Here is a 16,365-nt window from a genome sequence, read left to right as displayed (position 1 = left end):
TAACATAATTGTAAAATTGTTTTCTAATGATCAATTAGCCTTTTAAATGATAAACTTGGATTAGCTAACACAACGTGCCATTGGATCACAGAAGTGATGGTTGCTGATAATGGGCCTCTGTTCACCTATGTAGATATTCCATAAATAATCTGTTGTTTCCAGCTACAATAGTCATTTACAACAATGTCGACACTGTATTTCTGATCAATTTGATGTTATTTTAACGGACATAAAATGTGGTTTAATTTTTAAAAAACAAGGACGTTTCTAAGTGACCCCAAACTTTTGAACAGTAGTGTATTTCTTTTTGATTCTTTTTCTGCTTCCGGGGTGGACAAAATATTATACTGTGAAAGATTCACAATCCATTTATACTAAGACAAACAAACTCCTTTGTTAGGTTCCAGTTTCTTTCAAAAAGTGAGAAATGGGTACCACAGTTTAAATCCCAGGACTTCATATCACAGAATCAGTGGGTGAATTTTAAAAAACTATCCTACAGATCCAAGGTCAGTTCTTACCACAGAAGTGTACTAGTGGTTCTTAGCAGGCTGCAGCGACTCCAGAGAGGCCAACAATTTTGTACATATCCAGGATACCTCTTATCACAGCCATCACATACACATCATACATACATGAATAAAGATGACTGGTCTCAGACCAGTTATTCTTACCAGGCTGCAGCGGTTCCAGCTGCTCCAGTCAGAGAGGACACAGTCCTCGGGGCAGGGCAGCCGGCTTCCCCGCGTCCCCAAGGGCATGTCCTCCGGGTCACACAGGTAGTCCTCCACAGACTCAGATGGACCGTCAATAGTGTTCAACATACACCTACAGGATTGGCCCAGAGATGTGTTCAAAACATTTTCCATTCAAGTCAGCTGTCAATCAAATGCAATATATACAGCATATTTAAATGCATATGTTGAGGACCATGGATTTGTACTGTGTGTGACACGACGGTCTTCCTATGAGGGAGTAGAACATTGCTTGGGATGGTTTTATTTAGTGTAAAGTAGTGTGATATAGTGAAATGGTATAGTACCTGACTTTGCGGGTCTGGACTCCCTCTCCACAGTTCTCCTTCAGGTCCAAGTTGCTGACCTTCCATACACTCCAGGGTTCAGCCACCCACACATACTGACTACAGTCACTAATACATGGCACAACCTCATACACCTGGGGGAAGGCACCAGGCAAGGGATTTGACGTGAATGTGTCTATGGTTATTACCTCCGTTATCATTGAGTTTGGGTGACAAGAATAGTGTCAATGATATTACTGTGTTGAGATGATTAAGACATTACCAGAGGTGTTTTGTTAGTGCTTAGGTCTATCTTTTTCGATCCTACCTCACTACATCTATGAATGTTCTGTACAGTATTATGCAGAAAAATAGATATTCTGTATGTGGGACATGGTTGACAATGGGAATTGATAATACTGAAAAGGGTCTTACCTGGGCCTATTGTGTTCATCCGTATCCAGTGTGCATTGTGGAATGAAAGTGGCAAAGATTTAGTATAATTGGTATAAATGCAAATATTTGGTATAATTTGGTATAAATGCAAATATTGAACTGCTACGATCAAACATTTGATTAATGTGACATTGGAAATAAAAGCTTCCTTCTGTGAAGTCCCCTTAAGAGAATTCAAACACTGAGAAACAGATCAACATGGCTTGAATTTAATCCACTTCTCTGAATCTATTTCTATTCATATTGAAGGTAAAATATTGCACTTCTCAAATCAGGAATCAGCCAGCTCACAGAGGCATTAGTGTGGATAGATCCATTTATGGCATCCATTCCTCTGGCTCTCTATTCTACCCAGCAAAAGCAATTTGGCAATCTAGAGAGAAAGTAACGGAGAGTAATGCAAACTGAATATTTTCATGAATATTTCATTTGTTTCTCTCTCTCTCCCATGTGTTTGTAATAATGTGTTTCTAACACAAAAACGTTTTTATTTATCACAAACAGTGCTTGAAATAAACAATATTTATATTAGGAAAAAATGACATCCATATTAGGAAGTCCCTCAGCTGTCAGACAAAATTCTTACAAGTAAACATGAACTCATTTCTACATTAGACAGTCTTGTGAGTGTTTCTCGTTCTGTACCTGGTTGATGTGGTCCAGTTTGGGGCAGGGTCGCCCTCCGTTGTAGGGTTTCTCCCGGAGCCACTTGGAACGCACTTTGACCCCACTACCACATGACTTGCTGCAGCGGGACCAGTTGGACCACTCGCTGAGCTTACAGTCTGACGGACAGGGGATGATGCATGCCTCCTCAATGTAGCCTGCATGGAGAGAGAGAGAGTGGTGTGAGAAGGGCCAGGAAAAGACAGGGGCCCATAGAGGCCATCAGGAGCCCTTCCTTTCCAAGGTATAGCATCTATTTTGGTCGGATTGCGATAAGGTTATGACATGGCATAAAACTTAATGGCATGTTCATGACATTTTCACGGAGGAATTAAAAGTACTGAGCAAAAATAAAGTGTTACCCATTATATTTTTGTTTTCTATAATAAACAATAATATAATAATAAACTTGTGTGTCTTGGAAATATTCTATGTGCAACTTGGAGAAAATCCAAGGTGTTCCGTTATCACGTGACCAGAAATCCGATACTAGCACCAACAACACGAGCAAATAATGACTCAACTGTTGATTCACAGAGACTGTCGCTTCTGTGCTAAAACAATAGAGCTTACACTCCAGGGTCTCATATGAAGCTGTTATATAAAGTCGGAAAATACACTTGAGCAGTGGTTTGGGTCGACTGTAAGCTTTTTCATGTAATCTATGTTTCCTCAAGTGGCTGACAGGGTCATGACATGGTAACTTGGTCTGGCTGGCTTAAGCATCTTACTCTGCTTATTACTCCTGTTTATCTGGATCCCTACATCCCCAAGCCCTGATATCCTGTGTCTGTCTCGACAAAACACACAGAGGTCGCAGGCTAATTCACTGGAAGAGGTTATCCATGTGAACCACTGGCTACATTTCAGTGGAGAACAACACGCTCCTTCTCGATGCTTTTTCACGAGACGGTTGTTAATGAACTGGAATGTACAGTTGTTCCGTATACGTGTGAGGGCTGGGTCTGAACTGAAGCTTCAGGGTTGAAGGCCTGAGGCTGTACTATTGTGTAACAGCCTTTCCCTGTGGCCCCAGCCAGATTTAATTGGAAAACATCTAAATCAACGAAGTGAACACGCAAGGGACACAATGAAGTGTTTGTGCATGAAATTCACTTTTTTGAAAACATTCTGTCTTCCTGAAGGTGCTCTCTAGGTGCTGGATGTGTTATTGATTGGAAGCCCTGTCTACTAAACTGCTACCATTGTCAGCAGTATTTAACCCTGGAATCCTGTTCAAACATAGGAGTGATGGGACAGACCACGTGACAGGAAGACAGGAAGACCACGTGACAGGAAGACAGGAAGGCCACGTGACAGGAAGACCACGTGAAGACCACGTGAAGGAAGACAGGAAGGCCACGTGACAGGAAGAAAGGAAGACCACTTGACAGGAAGACAGGAAGACCACGTGACAGGAAGACAGGAAGACCACGTGACAGGAAGACAGGAAGACCACGTGACAGGAAGACAGGAAGACCACGTGACAGGAAGACAGGAAGACCACGTGACAGGAAGACAGGAAGACCACGTGACAGGAAGACAGGAAGACCACGTGACAGGAAGACAGGAAGACCACGTGACAGGAAGACAGGAAGACCACGTGACAGGAAGACAGGAAGACCACGTGACAGGAAGACAGGAAGACCACGTGACAGGAAGACAGGAAGACCACGTGACAGGAAGACAGGAAGACCACATGGCAGGGAAAGAAGCCCCTCCGATCCCAACAAGGGTGACCCTAGTGGCACAGTGACACGTCTTACTGTCATGTGACATCCCATACACCAGTGGAGGCTGGTGGGAGGAGCTATAGGAGGACAGGCTCATTGTAATGTCTGGAATGGATGAATGGAACGCTATCAAACACATCAAATCCATACAGAAACCACATGTTCCAGTCCATTTATTCCATTTCACAATGTAATTGGGACAATCTTTTAATGTTGCAACCTTTCAGTTGTCTCATTAAACGCTTTCAATAGTTCTATGTGAATTTCTCTCATTTATAGTTGGTTAGAGCTATTGACATTTTAAAATATTGTAACATACACACTGTGTGATCTAGTGATGGTCCCTAACTAGCCCCTTACGGATAACGAATGTCAAACCAAATTGACCATGGGCATTACGATGGGTCACGAGCAGCTACGCGTTCCTGAGTTGATGATTACGTGGGTGCTGCCGGCTGTGGGCAGGTTTGAAATAAACCCAACCTGAGGAAAACCTATACGCTACCCTTCATTCTGTGACGGACCATTGTTTCCCTAATTATCTCTCAAATCTCAGTTTGGACGTGACTGACTTTATGAGCAAAATGATCCTACTTACACAAATTTTGACACTAGAGCAAATGTTTCTGACTAATATCGATGCCACATAGGCTATTTTCTACCAGAGAAGTTGTTTATGGCCTTCAATGTCTCTTTAAGACAACCCAATTAACGGAAATCATCCCTTATGCCATGTAGTTCATGGACCCTCGCAAATGTGTTCATCCCCTATACATCTGCATTTAACCCCCTGCTACAGGTCTGTTCCTACAGTGCCAATTCCAATCAGTGGAATTAGAACCAGAGTTAAACATACAGAGAATGTCTATACATGTCTGATTGCTACTACAGCTACAGTGTAAAGACAGTTTCAAACCAAAACACATTTTCGTGTATAGTTGTCCGCTGTGTGTATGCAGGGGTGTGGTAGAATGGGAGGATATGAAGTGGGAGAAACACTGCATATTGTATCACATTTCTTGAGGGATCCATAGAATGGATGTGTTGCTGTTTAATCAGAACTTTTCTGTTCCACAGCACAGCTTAGATTTAGCACAACCCATTGCGCTCACCAGATTTTCTTCGCTGCATCATTTCAGCAGTTTGGAAGTGCCCCAATCATCTTTTAATACCATGACAGCCCCTCCTCCTCCCACTACATTAGCTAACCCTAATCCTCAACAGCACTCTCCTGCTCATGTAGAGAAGTTCACTAGCCCTTACAAATATGTCGGCCCCCAATCGCCTCCAACTAAACCACATCACCACCACAACAACAATGCCAGAGGTTACTGGTCCTTACCAACATGTCAGCCTTACTACAAGCCTTCACCTGTAGCGCAGATTCCCACAGTGACCTCACTCCCTCTTAACTACCCAATTCCTGTCAAGCCAAGGCCAAGCCTCTCAGAGCCATCCCCCATAGAATATCATCATAGAAAAGGGCATGGCCGAGTTACAAAGTACAGAATCCATACTTGGAACGTTGTCAAGGTGAGGCGTGAGGTCTAAGGAGGAGGAAGGTTCCTAATATGGATTCTGTACACATGGTCACTAGTCAGTATCCCAACCAACACCTCTTAACCCACCATGGAGACTTGAACAATTCACATGTGAAACGTTAACCCAAAAAGAATGGGGAAAACTCCATAGACTCCAACAAATCAGCAGTAGATGATCTTGTTTCGTTAAAGCCATCACCGCTTGAGTCCAAGACTTTTAAACAGGTGAACCGTAAAAGGACTGTGTATGTCGTCGCGGTGAGCAACACAGCCTTTTAGCGCTAGTCCTCGCCTCTATTGATATCTGGTGAGAATAGAGATAACTACATTCGATGATCTCTATCACAGCCTGGGGAAATATGTCACTCTACACACAGTGATGGAGAGGACAGTGTTTCCTCTTCTATTAATAGTAACCCTGATGATGGGAGGAAGACAGAGGGAGAGAGAGAGGGAGAGAGAGAGGGAGAGAGAGCAAGAGATATAGAGAGAGAGAAAAAGAGAAAGGGAGATGACCACTGTGACTGACCCAAACTTAAGGAAAGATTTGACTATGTACAGACTCAGTGAGCATAGCCTTGCTATTGAGAGGCCGCCGTGAGCAGACCTGGCTCTCCAGAGAAGACAGGCTATGTGCACACTGCCCACAAAATGAGGTGGAAACTGAGCTGCACTTCCTAACCTTCTGCCAAATGTATGACCATATTAGAGACACATATTTCCCTCAGATTACACAGATCTACAAAGAATTCGAAAACAAACCCGATTTTGATAAACTCCCATATCTACTTAATGAAATACCACAGTGTGCCATCACAGCAGCAAGATTTGTGACCTGTTGCCACGAGAAAAGGTCAACCAGTGAAGAACAAACACCACTGTAAATACAACCCATATTTATGCTTATTTATTTTCCCTTTTGTACTTTAACCATTTGTACATCACTACAACACTGTATATATACATAATATGACATTTGCAATGTCTTTATTCTTTTGGAACCTCTGTGAGTGTAATGTTTAATGTTCATTTGTATTGTTTATTTCACTTTTGTATATTATCTACTTCACTAGCTTTGGCAATGTTAACACATGTTTCCCTTGCCAATAAAGCCCCTTGAATTGAATTGAATTGGGAGAGGGAGTGAGAAAGAGAGAGCAAGAGATAGAGAAAGAGAGAGAGAGAGGGAGAGAATTATAGATAGAAACAGAGAGAGAGAGAGAGATAGGGAAGTGATGTTGGATGTGTTACGATACATACTGTAATGAGACGCTACGTGTAATCTCAGTTACAAAAACACATTATTCTAGAACACTATCGATAATTCCTTCCATAATAATATACAGTATACCTTGTCCCACAAACACACACACATTTTCTTTCCTAATACGCCCCAAAGTTGTACTCCAGTCATACCCACTCCCAGGCTCTTACTAACGTGCAACTGAATCTCTGAGTCATAGCTTGGGCTCTGTTCAGAAACGCATGACACTGATGTGTTCACTCCTCCATCTCGCTCTGTGCTACTGCTTAAATCAGTGCATGTCTTCAAAATTCAACTATTCTAAAAGCAATTTGTCTGCATGTGTCAAATTAGAGATGGTATCGAGTGTTCCTTTGCGCTTCATGTTTTACGAACATGGAGATAAGAGCGATTCAGATAAGAAAAGTTCAGACAGGAATGATAGAGAAACGAAATCATGTCAAATTCAGTTTTAAAAATAGTAATATTCATGAGACTTCGAACTACGAAAGTGGTGAAACAACTTCAATTCCAATACAGATATCGCAACGTTTTGTACACGCAGTGCTTACTGGATAACTGAAATCATCACTGGAGAGAAACCTAACAACCCAGTCGACCCACATCCCCGCCCTTGGCATCAAACCAAGCACTGTAGCTGTGATTTGGGGCAGATTTGGTGCTGGCAGTCATTATCAGAGATCAGGGGTCATGGTTAACGGAGCAACGCATGATGCCATTAGGTTGCACTCTCTGTGTGTGTATTAGTGTGTGAGTATTAGTGTGTGTGTATTAGTGTGTGTGTGTATTAGTGTGTGAGGGACTCAGGGGGGATTACAGCTAGTCAACTTCCCCCTGGGGGGTACACACACACACACACACACACACACACACACACACACACACACACACACACACACACACACACACACACACACACACACACACACACACACACACACACACACACACACACACCAACTCCACCCCACCGTGGCTGTTGCATCGTGAGGTCTCCACCAGTCTGTTGTCCTGGTCGTAACACACCATGGCCTGGTAGCGGTAACCCTGGCCACACTCCTTGATGTTCCCCTGGACCTTCATGCCCAGCAGGCTCTCCACCCGGTCTCCCACGGCCAGGATGCAGTCGGACCAGTTGCCCACGGGCTGGGCGTTGTACTTGTCACACGGGCAGTACTGGGTCTCGCTCAGAGGGTACATCTGGGTGTTCTTACACTTGTCCTTCTTCTTGCTTCTCCCTGGGGTGGAGAGAGGATAGGGGTTAGTAGGTAGGACGTCTGTGTTTGTGTGTGTCTGCCTGCCTTCCTGTCTGTCATGTGCAATTTTAAAGCTGAACTCCATCCTGTCACTAGGCATTAATATGCATCATTATGTTCTCATTGAGTAACATGTAAATATTCCACATCCAGATTCATTGGACCAGACCTCGTTAAAATTCTCAGGCTGCTCCCCAGAACAAGAGACTTGATCTAATAGTTGCTAATAGCATCTATGATGCACTCGAGCAGGCTACATGCTACTTACCCTTCTCGCAAGGTCATAGCGTAAACTGAATTAGACATGCTGCTTATAAGCTATAGAACTTCCTTAATGGACTGCCACTGTCCATTCCTCAGTCTATTCCTCACCTACAAGTAACCTCTTCCTTGTTCGGACCCCCACACAGTCAGCTGTGCAGGACGAGAACTTGGACCAGTTGGTGAGCTGGCAATCGTCCTGGCATGGAAGCTGGCACCGCTGAGTGATGGAGGGCATGGTGTTGGCAAACTTCAGACACTCTCCAATGTCTGCCTGCACTCCGTCCAGCTGGCGACAGGACACGGCTGTGGGGGGAAATCAAAGGCACGGTGTCCCTTACAGGGTTGGTGGCCATTTTGTCTGGGTCACAGAGATTTAGCAGGAATGGAGACATTGATTGGTTCGGTAGGGTTGCAGAAAAGGAGTGCTATGTAATACAGGGTGGTTGTCAGTTGAACACAGCCTCAGACAGACTGTTTTTTTTTATACGGCCAGAATTATGGTAAAATATAAATAACAATCAATACAGGTTCAATGTTAATATGTCAAATATGTTGTGTTTTGATTAAAAGGACATTACTGGAGATATTGCAACACGTGCTTTTCGTTATGCTGTAGACACTCAAGATAAGACTATTTTTCTACCCCAAAGTAACCTACAAGCAGAGTTCTGCTCAAACTCCCTTGGGCCTCTGTTGACTCTATACGTTTGGATTGCTGTAGTCTGTTGATATGTGTGGGGTTGTTTGTGGTGGCATGTGTGTTGACAGTGAGTGTGACTGGCGGTCAGGAGTGTTCCAGGTCCCTCCAGGTACACAGCGGTGAGGCGCTGTGATTAGCTGTGAGACGCCCCGGGGGTAAAGAGACACTGTGTCTCAGCATGTCTCAGAGAATGACAAACAGTGACCTGGATTCTTTAGAGCCCAGGGATGTTAACGTCTACTATCACAGGCTATGAGAGTCAGCCCAACGCTACAGGAGGATTGCGGATGTCAGATCGTTTGTGCGAAGAAAAGGAAATTGTAATGTGTCTCTTTCCATTTATGCACATTAGCACTTCACAAGTGGCCATTTACAACATTGCCACTGATAATAGTTCTCCATTGAAGCTATACAACAATGGAATTATTACGCGACCTGAAAAACAACCACTTTTACGATACTTTGTAGTACAGCTTCTTTTATCTACGGAAGGCGAGCCATTCCTGTACGCAAGTACAAAGTATGCTTCAATATGCTGTCATATGGTGTTTGCTAACAATTGCAACATATTTACAGGTTGTAGTCCTCCAGAGGGGGAATGTAGCAGCTCTCCCAAATGGAGCTGTGATTGAAGCTGCATGAAAAGAGCCTAAGGTACCTGGGTACTAAGAAACACCAACTGTCTCAAGCAAGGTGGATGCCTAGTCATGAACACATTGACATCCTAAATTCACTGAGGGATGACAAAATGGTGTCCTCAGTGCTGTGGGGAGTGTCAACCCCAGTTCACGTCTTCGTCTAAAGGGGGGGGGGGGGGGGATTTGACAAGTGGTTCAAGAAGCACAATTTGCCTCTCCTAACCTTGCCAAATCCATCTGTTTTCTCCTGGCTGAGATTCAGAGGCCACAACGAATGTCAATTTCATTGTGGATGTTTAAATTGGATAGAAGAGAAAGTAATAGAAGGGGATTTGTGAAGAGAAAAAAAGAGGCGGTTAAAGGATGTCATTTCACCTCTTGTTTGAAGACCTGGTCCACATGTCTCCTGAGCCCCTGGGCTGTCCTCCCTGATGTTCCATGGTACCAATTGACACCTTCTCCATTTGTGTGACTTCCACCTGCAACAGAGGAAGTATTGTGATGATGATGATGATGATTGTGATAATGATAGTGATGTTGAACGTGATTATGATCATCAAGTCAATGTCAACATAATCATTCAAATCATCATATTCAACATTAACATTATCAGCAGACAGTAGAGGTAATTGGTGTATAATACCAATACACTTTACGAGTAAGAGTTGCTAACGCTAGTAGCAATAGTATCACCATTGGTGTAATCACATCCATGTACAGTGATTTCCGAAGGTATTCATACCCCTTAACTTATTCCACATGTGTTACATCCTGAATTCAGAATAGAGCAAATCCATTTTTTTCCTCACACATCTGCATACAATACCCCATAATGACAAAGTGAAAACATTTGTAAATAGTTTTGTACATTGATTGATAATGAAATGACAGAAATATCTCACTGATATAAGTATTCACACCCCAATACATGTCCGCATCACCTTAGGAAGCGATTACAGCTGTGAGTTTTCCTGGGTAAGTCTCTAAGAGCTTTGGACAACGGGATTGTACAATATTTGCACATTATTCTTTTTTTTTTAAATATCCAAGCTCTGTCAAGTTGGTTGTTGATCATTGCTAGACAAACATTTTCAAGTCTTGCCGCAGATTTTCTAGCCGATTTCAGTCAAAACTGTAACTTGGCCACTAAGGAGCATTCCACGTTGTCTTGGTAAGCAACCAGTGTATATTTGACCTTGCGTTTTAGGTTAATGTCTTCTTGCTGGGTCCATGCAACTTATTATGTGACTTGTTAAGCACGTTTTTACTCATGAACTTATTTAGGCTTGCCATAACAAAGGGGTTGAATACTTATAGACTCAAGATATTTGAGCTTTTCATTATTTATTCATTTGTAAAAATGTCTAAAAACATAATTCCACGTTGACATTATGGGGTATCGTGTGTAGATCAGTGACGCACAGTCTAAATGCAATCCATTTTCAAATTCAGGCTGTAAAACAACAAAATATGGGAAACGTCAAGGGGTATGAATACGTTCTGAAGGCAATGTATAACTGTCAGTACTCTTGTTACTGTGCTGTACCTGTAACCAGGGCAGACTTTAGGAGCCTCGCAGTCCTTCTCCTCCTCCAGCACCTCAGGACAGTCTTGGCCCCCGTTGGCTGGCAGCTGGAGGATGACGCGGTTTCTTGACTGCTTCGTCTTCTGAATGTTACCAGCTGACAAAGCAAACGGAGCACATGGAGCATTACTTTAATTCTATATGATAATTCGATTTTCAAACACCGGAAATGTGTCACAGTCCCCAAACCTGTCTGGCTCAGTGTACGCCTCTCTCAATCAGGGAGAGTGAAGTAGAGCTAGAGCTAGGTCACAAGGTTATGCGACCCTCCCCCTCACTGGGCCGCTAAGATAGAACTTTTTGGACTAACGCAGATCGATGAAAAAGAAAAAACTGTTCTTTCACAGAGAACACGCTTCATTTGGGAAGCCCATTTGATTGTGAGACAAATTTCACAATTCTTACCTTTTCTAAGATCTCTGCCAAGCAGGGAGGAAAAATCTACCTAGGACCTACTGCACATGCAACAACACGTGCACGAGGGGGAACTCCTCATAAACACCGTCACCGGCAGTTTTCTAAATACATTAGGACATCCTCATTTTACTATACTGTCAGAAGCATCATCAGACCTTGGTAGTTTTCTAAATACATTAGGACATCATCCTTTTACTATACTGTCAGAAGCATCATCAGACCTTGGTAGTTTTCTAAATACATTAGGACATCATCCTTTTACTATACTGTCAGAAGCATCATCAGACCTTGGTAGTTTTCTAAATACACTAGGACATCCTCCTTTTACTATACTGTCAGAAGCATCATCAGACCTTGGTAGTTTTCTAAATACATTAGGACATCATCCTTTTACTATACTGTCAGAAGCATCATCAGACCTTGGTAGTTTTCTAAATACACTAGGACATCATCCTTTTACTATACTGTCAGAAGCATCATCAGACCTTGGTAGTTTTCTAAATACATTAGGACATCATCCTTTTACTATACTGTCAGAAGCATCATCAGACCTTGGTAGTAGCCTAATTCATATCCCTCTTTCGATGCGTTTCTCTGGAAACCAAGCAGACGCCTGAGAAACATGGATACATCTCTAATTCTGATGTGAGACTGTGAGAGCTGGTAGCTTTTATGAGCTCGAGAAATGTAGCAAACCTTCCCCCACCTTTTAGATAAGAAAATATCCGTCTACCATTCTGTCACGTCAACCATCCATCCAAATCAAATAATTCCATGTGTCTGTCTTTGTCTTTCTGAACGTTCACTCACGTAGCCTATTCCATGATATGGGATAATCCAAAGAGCAACACGACAGCTGTTGATTGCCAGTCATCATCATTCATCACGTAGCCTTTGCTATATATAATCAACACACCATTTTCAAAGACTATGGTATTTGATGCAAACACACAAAAATACTTTTGCATTTCATTCAATCACATCACATTGTCTTGTTCGCTCAAGGAAGGCAATTTGGCCCCGGCTTGCAAACAAAATATTACATTTCGCTGTCATTACAGAACGTAGATCTGCGTTAGTCCACAAAGTTCTATCTTAGCGCCCCAGTGAGGGGGAGGGTCGCATAACCTTGTGACGTAGCTCTAGCTCTACTTCACTCTCCCTGATTGAGAGAGGCGTACACTGTGGCAGACAGTCCAACACTGAGCCAGACAGGTTTAGGTTTAGGTCAGAAATTTGCAGTTGTTCCCCTTTAAATTACTTTGAGACATTCCATGTCAAACTGACATATCCAGGGCAGAGTGGGCGAATGTTGACTGCTTTATGGTTGCAGTAAAATCAACATATTCGTCAAGTTCAAATCTAATGATGAAGCAACGTGAGGAAGACGGATGCTTTCCCCACGATCAGCGGTATTCCCAATAGACACACCCGTTGAATAAATACAATTAAGAACTATGACGTTCTGCCAGAGCTCTGACTATAGACCGGTGGTCCTCAATCCTGGTCCTGGGGACCCAAATGGGTGCACATTGTTGTTTTTGCCCTAGCACTACACACCTGATTCAAATAATTAACTCATAATCAGGCTTGGATGATTTGAATCAGGTGTGTAGTGCTAGGGCAAAAAACAAAAATGTGCACCCCAGGACCAGGATTTGAGAGCCACTGATCTAGACTGATTAAGATGTAGTTTTATGGTCCAGGACTGGCAAATCATATTATATGAGTGCATTACAGGCTCTGTGTATCCCTGCCCTTTGGTTTCAACCAGTGTGGGTAGGAGGCAGGTCATCCTATACAGCAGGAGAACATCAGCACTACTATCAAAATATACGAGTGCGACTGTGTGTGGCGAGGGCCAAGGATTCATGCTCTCATGCCAAATAAAGAGGTCATCGAAATCTGAACGATGATGATTTCATCCCATAAATCAACGTAATGTATTCAACAATGTCCTCCAGCTGTGGCCATGGCTGTCTGACAAAGGTGACCTGGTCTGAAGGCGTTTTTATTACAGCATGAAAACAACAACAACAACAACAACAACCACAACATGGCACCCTGTCACTTGTAGCCACAGGCTAGTATGTTTTCAGGGTTGCACTAAATTAGGTCATCTTAAGGTCCTCCTACATGTCAATCTGTCAAATGAAATATCCGTAATGAAACGAGAGGAATACAATTTAAGGAAACTGTAATGAGTTGTTTACATTGCATGCATCGCCTAATTGGTGGCAGTTTCCTTATTCGTCCCAGTTTTACATTGGTTCATAATATAAATGATCTCCAAATGATGCGGCATGATAACAGCTGACATGCATAATATTCACCCGAGCAGTTGGATAAGCAAGACATTCCTTTTAGGAGAGCATTTCTGGTCCATAGTTCTTAGTTCCCAAGAGACTTACAATGAACAGGTACAGATGTATGATATTAATTTGAGCCAGTTTGCTACAGCAGGAAAATAATCCTGCAGCAACAAAAAATGTGAATTATTATTATGTGAATTATAATTAGTAGACATTTTTTGTAGGGGTTGATGTGTTTTTCGTAATGGAAAATGAAGTCTGAAATTTCAGTGGAAATTTCGAAGCCTTCTTAAGCCTCAAATACACTGCATAGCAGGTAAGTTCTCCTGCAACAGGGCGATCAAATTAAGATCCTACATCTGTAGGGTTGTTATTTGTGTGCATGTCTTTGCACAGTAGCTTGAATTCTTCTTTCATACCTGCATCACAGGTGGGAGAGCACTGGGACCAGTCGCTGAAGGGGGTGACGATGCAGTCCCTCTTACAGGGCATTCGACAGGGTCGCACTGTACCTGGACGAGGACTCTCAGGACATCTACAGGGTAAACATACACACACTACTGGTAACACATGCAAACATATAGCTGGTAACACACAGACGCAGGCTTCTCACTTTGGCTGCAGGAATTCAAATTCCTAATCCGATTGGCCAAGAGCCATGGAGCTATCGAAGGACAGTGGTAGATTCTTTGCTTAGAAGATAGTCCTCTCAGAAAGTACGGTAGCCTGCTTGGCTTCCTACTGGCCGGTGTGTTTACGGACATATTCAATCAATCCCTATACCAGTCTGCTGTTCCCACATGCTTCAAGAGGGCCACCATTGTTCCTGTTCCCAAGAAAGCTAAGGTAACTGAGCTAAACGACTACCGCCCCGTAGCACTCACTTCCGTCATCATGAAGTGCTTTGAGAGACTAGTCAAGGACCATATCACCTCCACCCTACCTGACACCCTAGACCCACTCCAATTTGCTTACCGCCCAAATAGGTCCACAGACGATGCAATCTCAACCACACTGCACACTGCCCTAACCCACCTGGACAAGAGGAATACCTATGTGAGAATGCTGTTCATCGACTACAGCTCGGCATTCAACACCATAGTACCCTCCAAGCTCGTCATCAAGCTCGAGACCCTGGGTCTCGACCCCGCCCTGTGCAACTGGGTACTGGACTTCCTGACGGGCCGCCCCCAGGTGGTGAGGGTAGGCAACAACATCTCCTCCCCGCTGATCCTCAACACGGGGGCCCCACAAGGGTGCGTTCTGAGCCCTCTCCTGTACTCCCTGTTCACCCACGACTGCGTGGCCACGCACGCCTCCAACTCAATCATCAAGTTTGCGGACGACACAACAGTGGTAGGCTTGATTACCAACAACGACGAGACGGCCTACAGGGAGGAGGTGAGGGCCCTCGGAGTGTGGTGTCAGGAAAATAACCTCACACTCAACGTCAACAAAACTAAGGAGATGATTGTGGACTTCAGGAAACAGCAGAGGGAACACCCCCCTATCCACATCGATGGAACAGTAGTGGAGAGGGTAGCTAGTTTTAAGTTCCTCGACATACACATCACAGACAAACTGAATTGGTCCACTCACACTGACAGCGTCGTGAAGAAGGCGCAGCAGCGCCTATTCAACCTCAGGAGGCTGAAGAAATTCGGCTTGTCACCAAAAGCACTCACAAACTTCTACAGATGCACAATCGAGAGCATCCTGGCGGGCTGTATCACCGCCTGGTATGGCAACTGCTCCGCCCTCAACCGTAAGGCTCTCCAGAGGGTAGTGAGGACTGCACAACGCATCACCGGGGGCAAACTACCTGCCCTCCAGGACACCTACACCACCCGTTGTTACAGGAAGGCCATAAAGATCATCAAGGACATCAACCACCCGAACCACTGCCTGTTCACCCCGCTATCATCCAGAAGGCGAGGTCAGTACAGGTGCATCAAAGCTGGGACCGAGAGACTGAAAAACAGCTTCTATCTCAAGGCCATCAGACTGTTAAACAGCCACCACTAACACTGAGTGGCTGCTGCCAACACACTGTCATTGACACTGACCCAACTCCAGCCATTTTAATAATGGGAATTGATGGGAAATGATGTAAATATATCACTAGCCACTTTAAACAATGCTACCTTATGCTAAATGACTTAAATGTAAATGTAATGTAATAATGTTACTTACCCTACATTATTCATCTCATATGCATATGTATATACTGTACTCTACATCATCGACTGCATCCTTATGTAACACATGTATCACTAGCCACTTTAACTATGCCACTTTGTTTACTTTGTCTACACACTCATCTCATATGTATATACTGTACTCGATACCATCTACTGTATGCTGCTCTGTACCATCACTCATTCATATATCCTTATGTACATGTTCCTTATCCCCTTACACTGTGTATAAGACAGTAGTTTTGGAATTGTTAGTTAGATTACTTGTTGGTTATCACTGCATTGTCGGAACTAGAAGCACAAGCATTTCGCTA

General features: G+C 43.5%; 1 protein-coding gene across 7 annotated transcripts in view; it reads right to left on the bottom strand.

Annotated features, from left to right (window-relative positions):
• Positions 1-16,365, bottom strand: part of LOC123997671 (thrombospondin type-1 domain-containing protein 7A-like) — a 117,640-nt gene that overhangs the window by 19,088 nt on the left and 82,187 nt on the right. For all 7 annotated transcript variants that reach the window (XM_046302127.1, XM_046302130.1, XM_046302131.1 and 4 more), the window contains 8 exons: positions 14,273-14,388; positions 11,086-11,221; positions 9,915-10,018; positions 8,310-8,504; positions 7,653-7,919; positions 2,122-2,301; positions 1,043-1,181; positions 675-828 (listed from right to left, as the gene is read on the bottom strand). In XM_046302127.1, the coding sequence (XP_046158083.1) occupies positions 675-828; positions 1,043-1,181; positions 2,122-2,301; positions 7,653-7,919; positions 8,310-8,504; positions 9,915-10,018; positions 11,086-11,221; positions 14,273-14,388 (1,291 nt within the window). The remainder of the gene's footprint in view (positions 1-674; positions 829-1,042; positions 1,182-2,121; positions 2,302-7,652; positions 7,920-8,309; positions 8,505-9,914; positions 10,019-11,085; positions 11,222-14,272; positions 14,389-16,365) is intronic.

Source organism: Oncorhynchus gorbuscha, linkage group LG15, assembly GCF_021184085.1.
Source record: "Oncorhynchus gorbuscha isolate QuinsamMale2020 ecotype Even-year linkage group LG15, OgorEven_v1.0, whole genome shotgun sequence".
In the NCBI taxonomy this organism is placed as follows: domain Eukaryota; kingdom Metazoa; phylum Chordata; class Actinopteri; order Salmoniformes; family Salmonidae; genus Oncorhynchus; species Oncorhynchus gorbuscha.
This window is presented reverse-complemented; position numbering and strand designations above follow the sequence as displayed.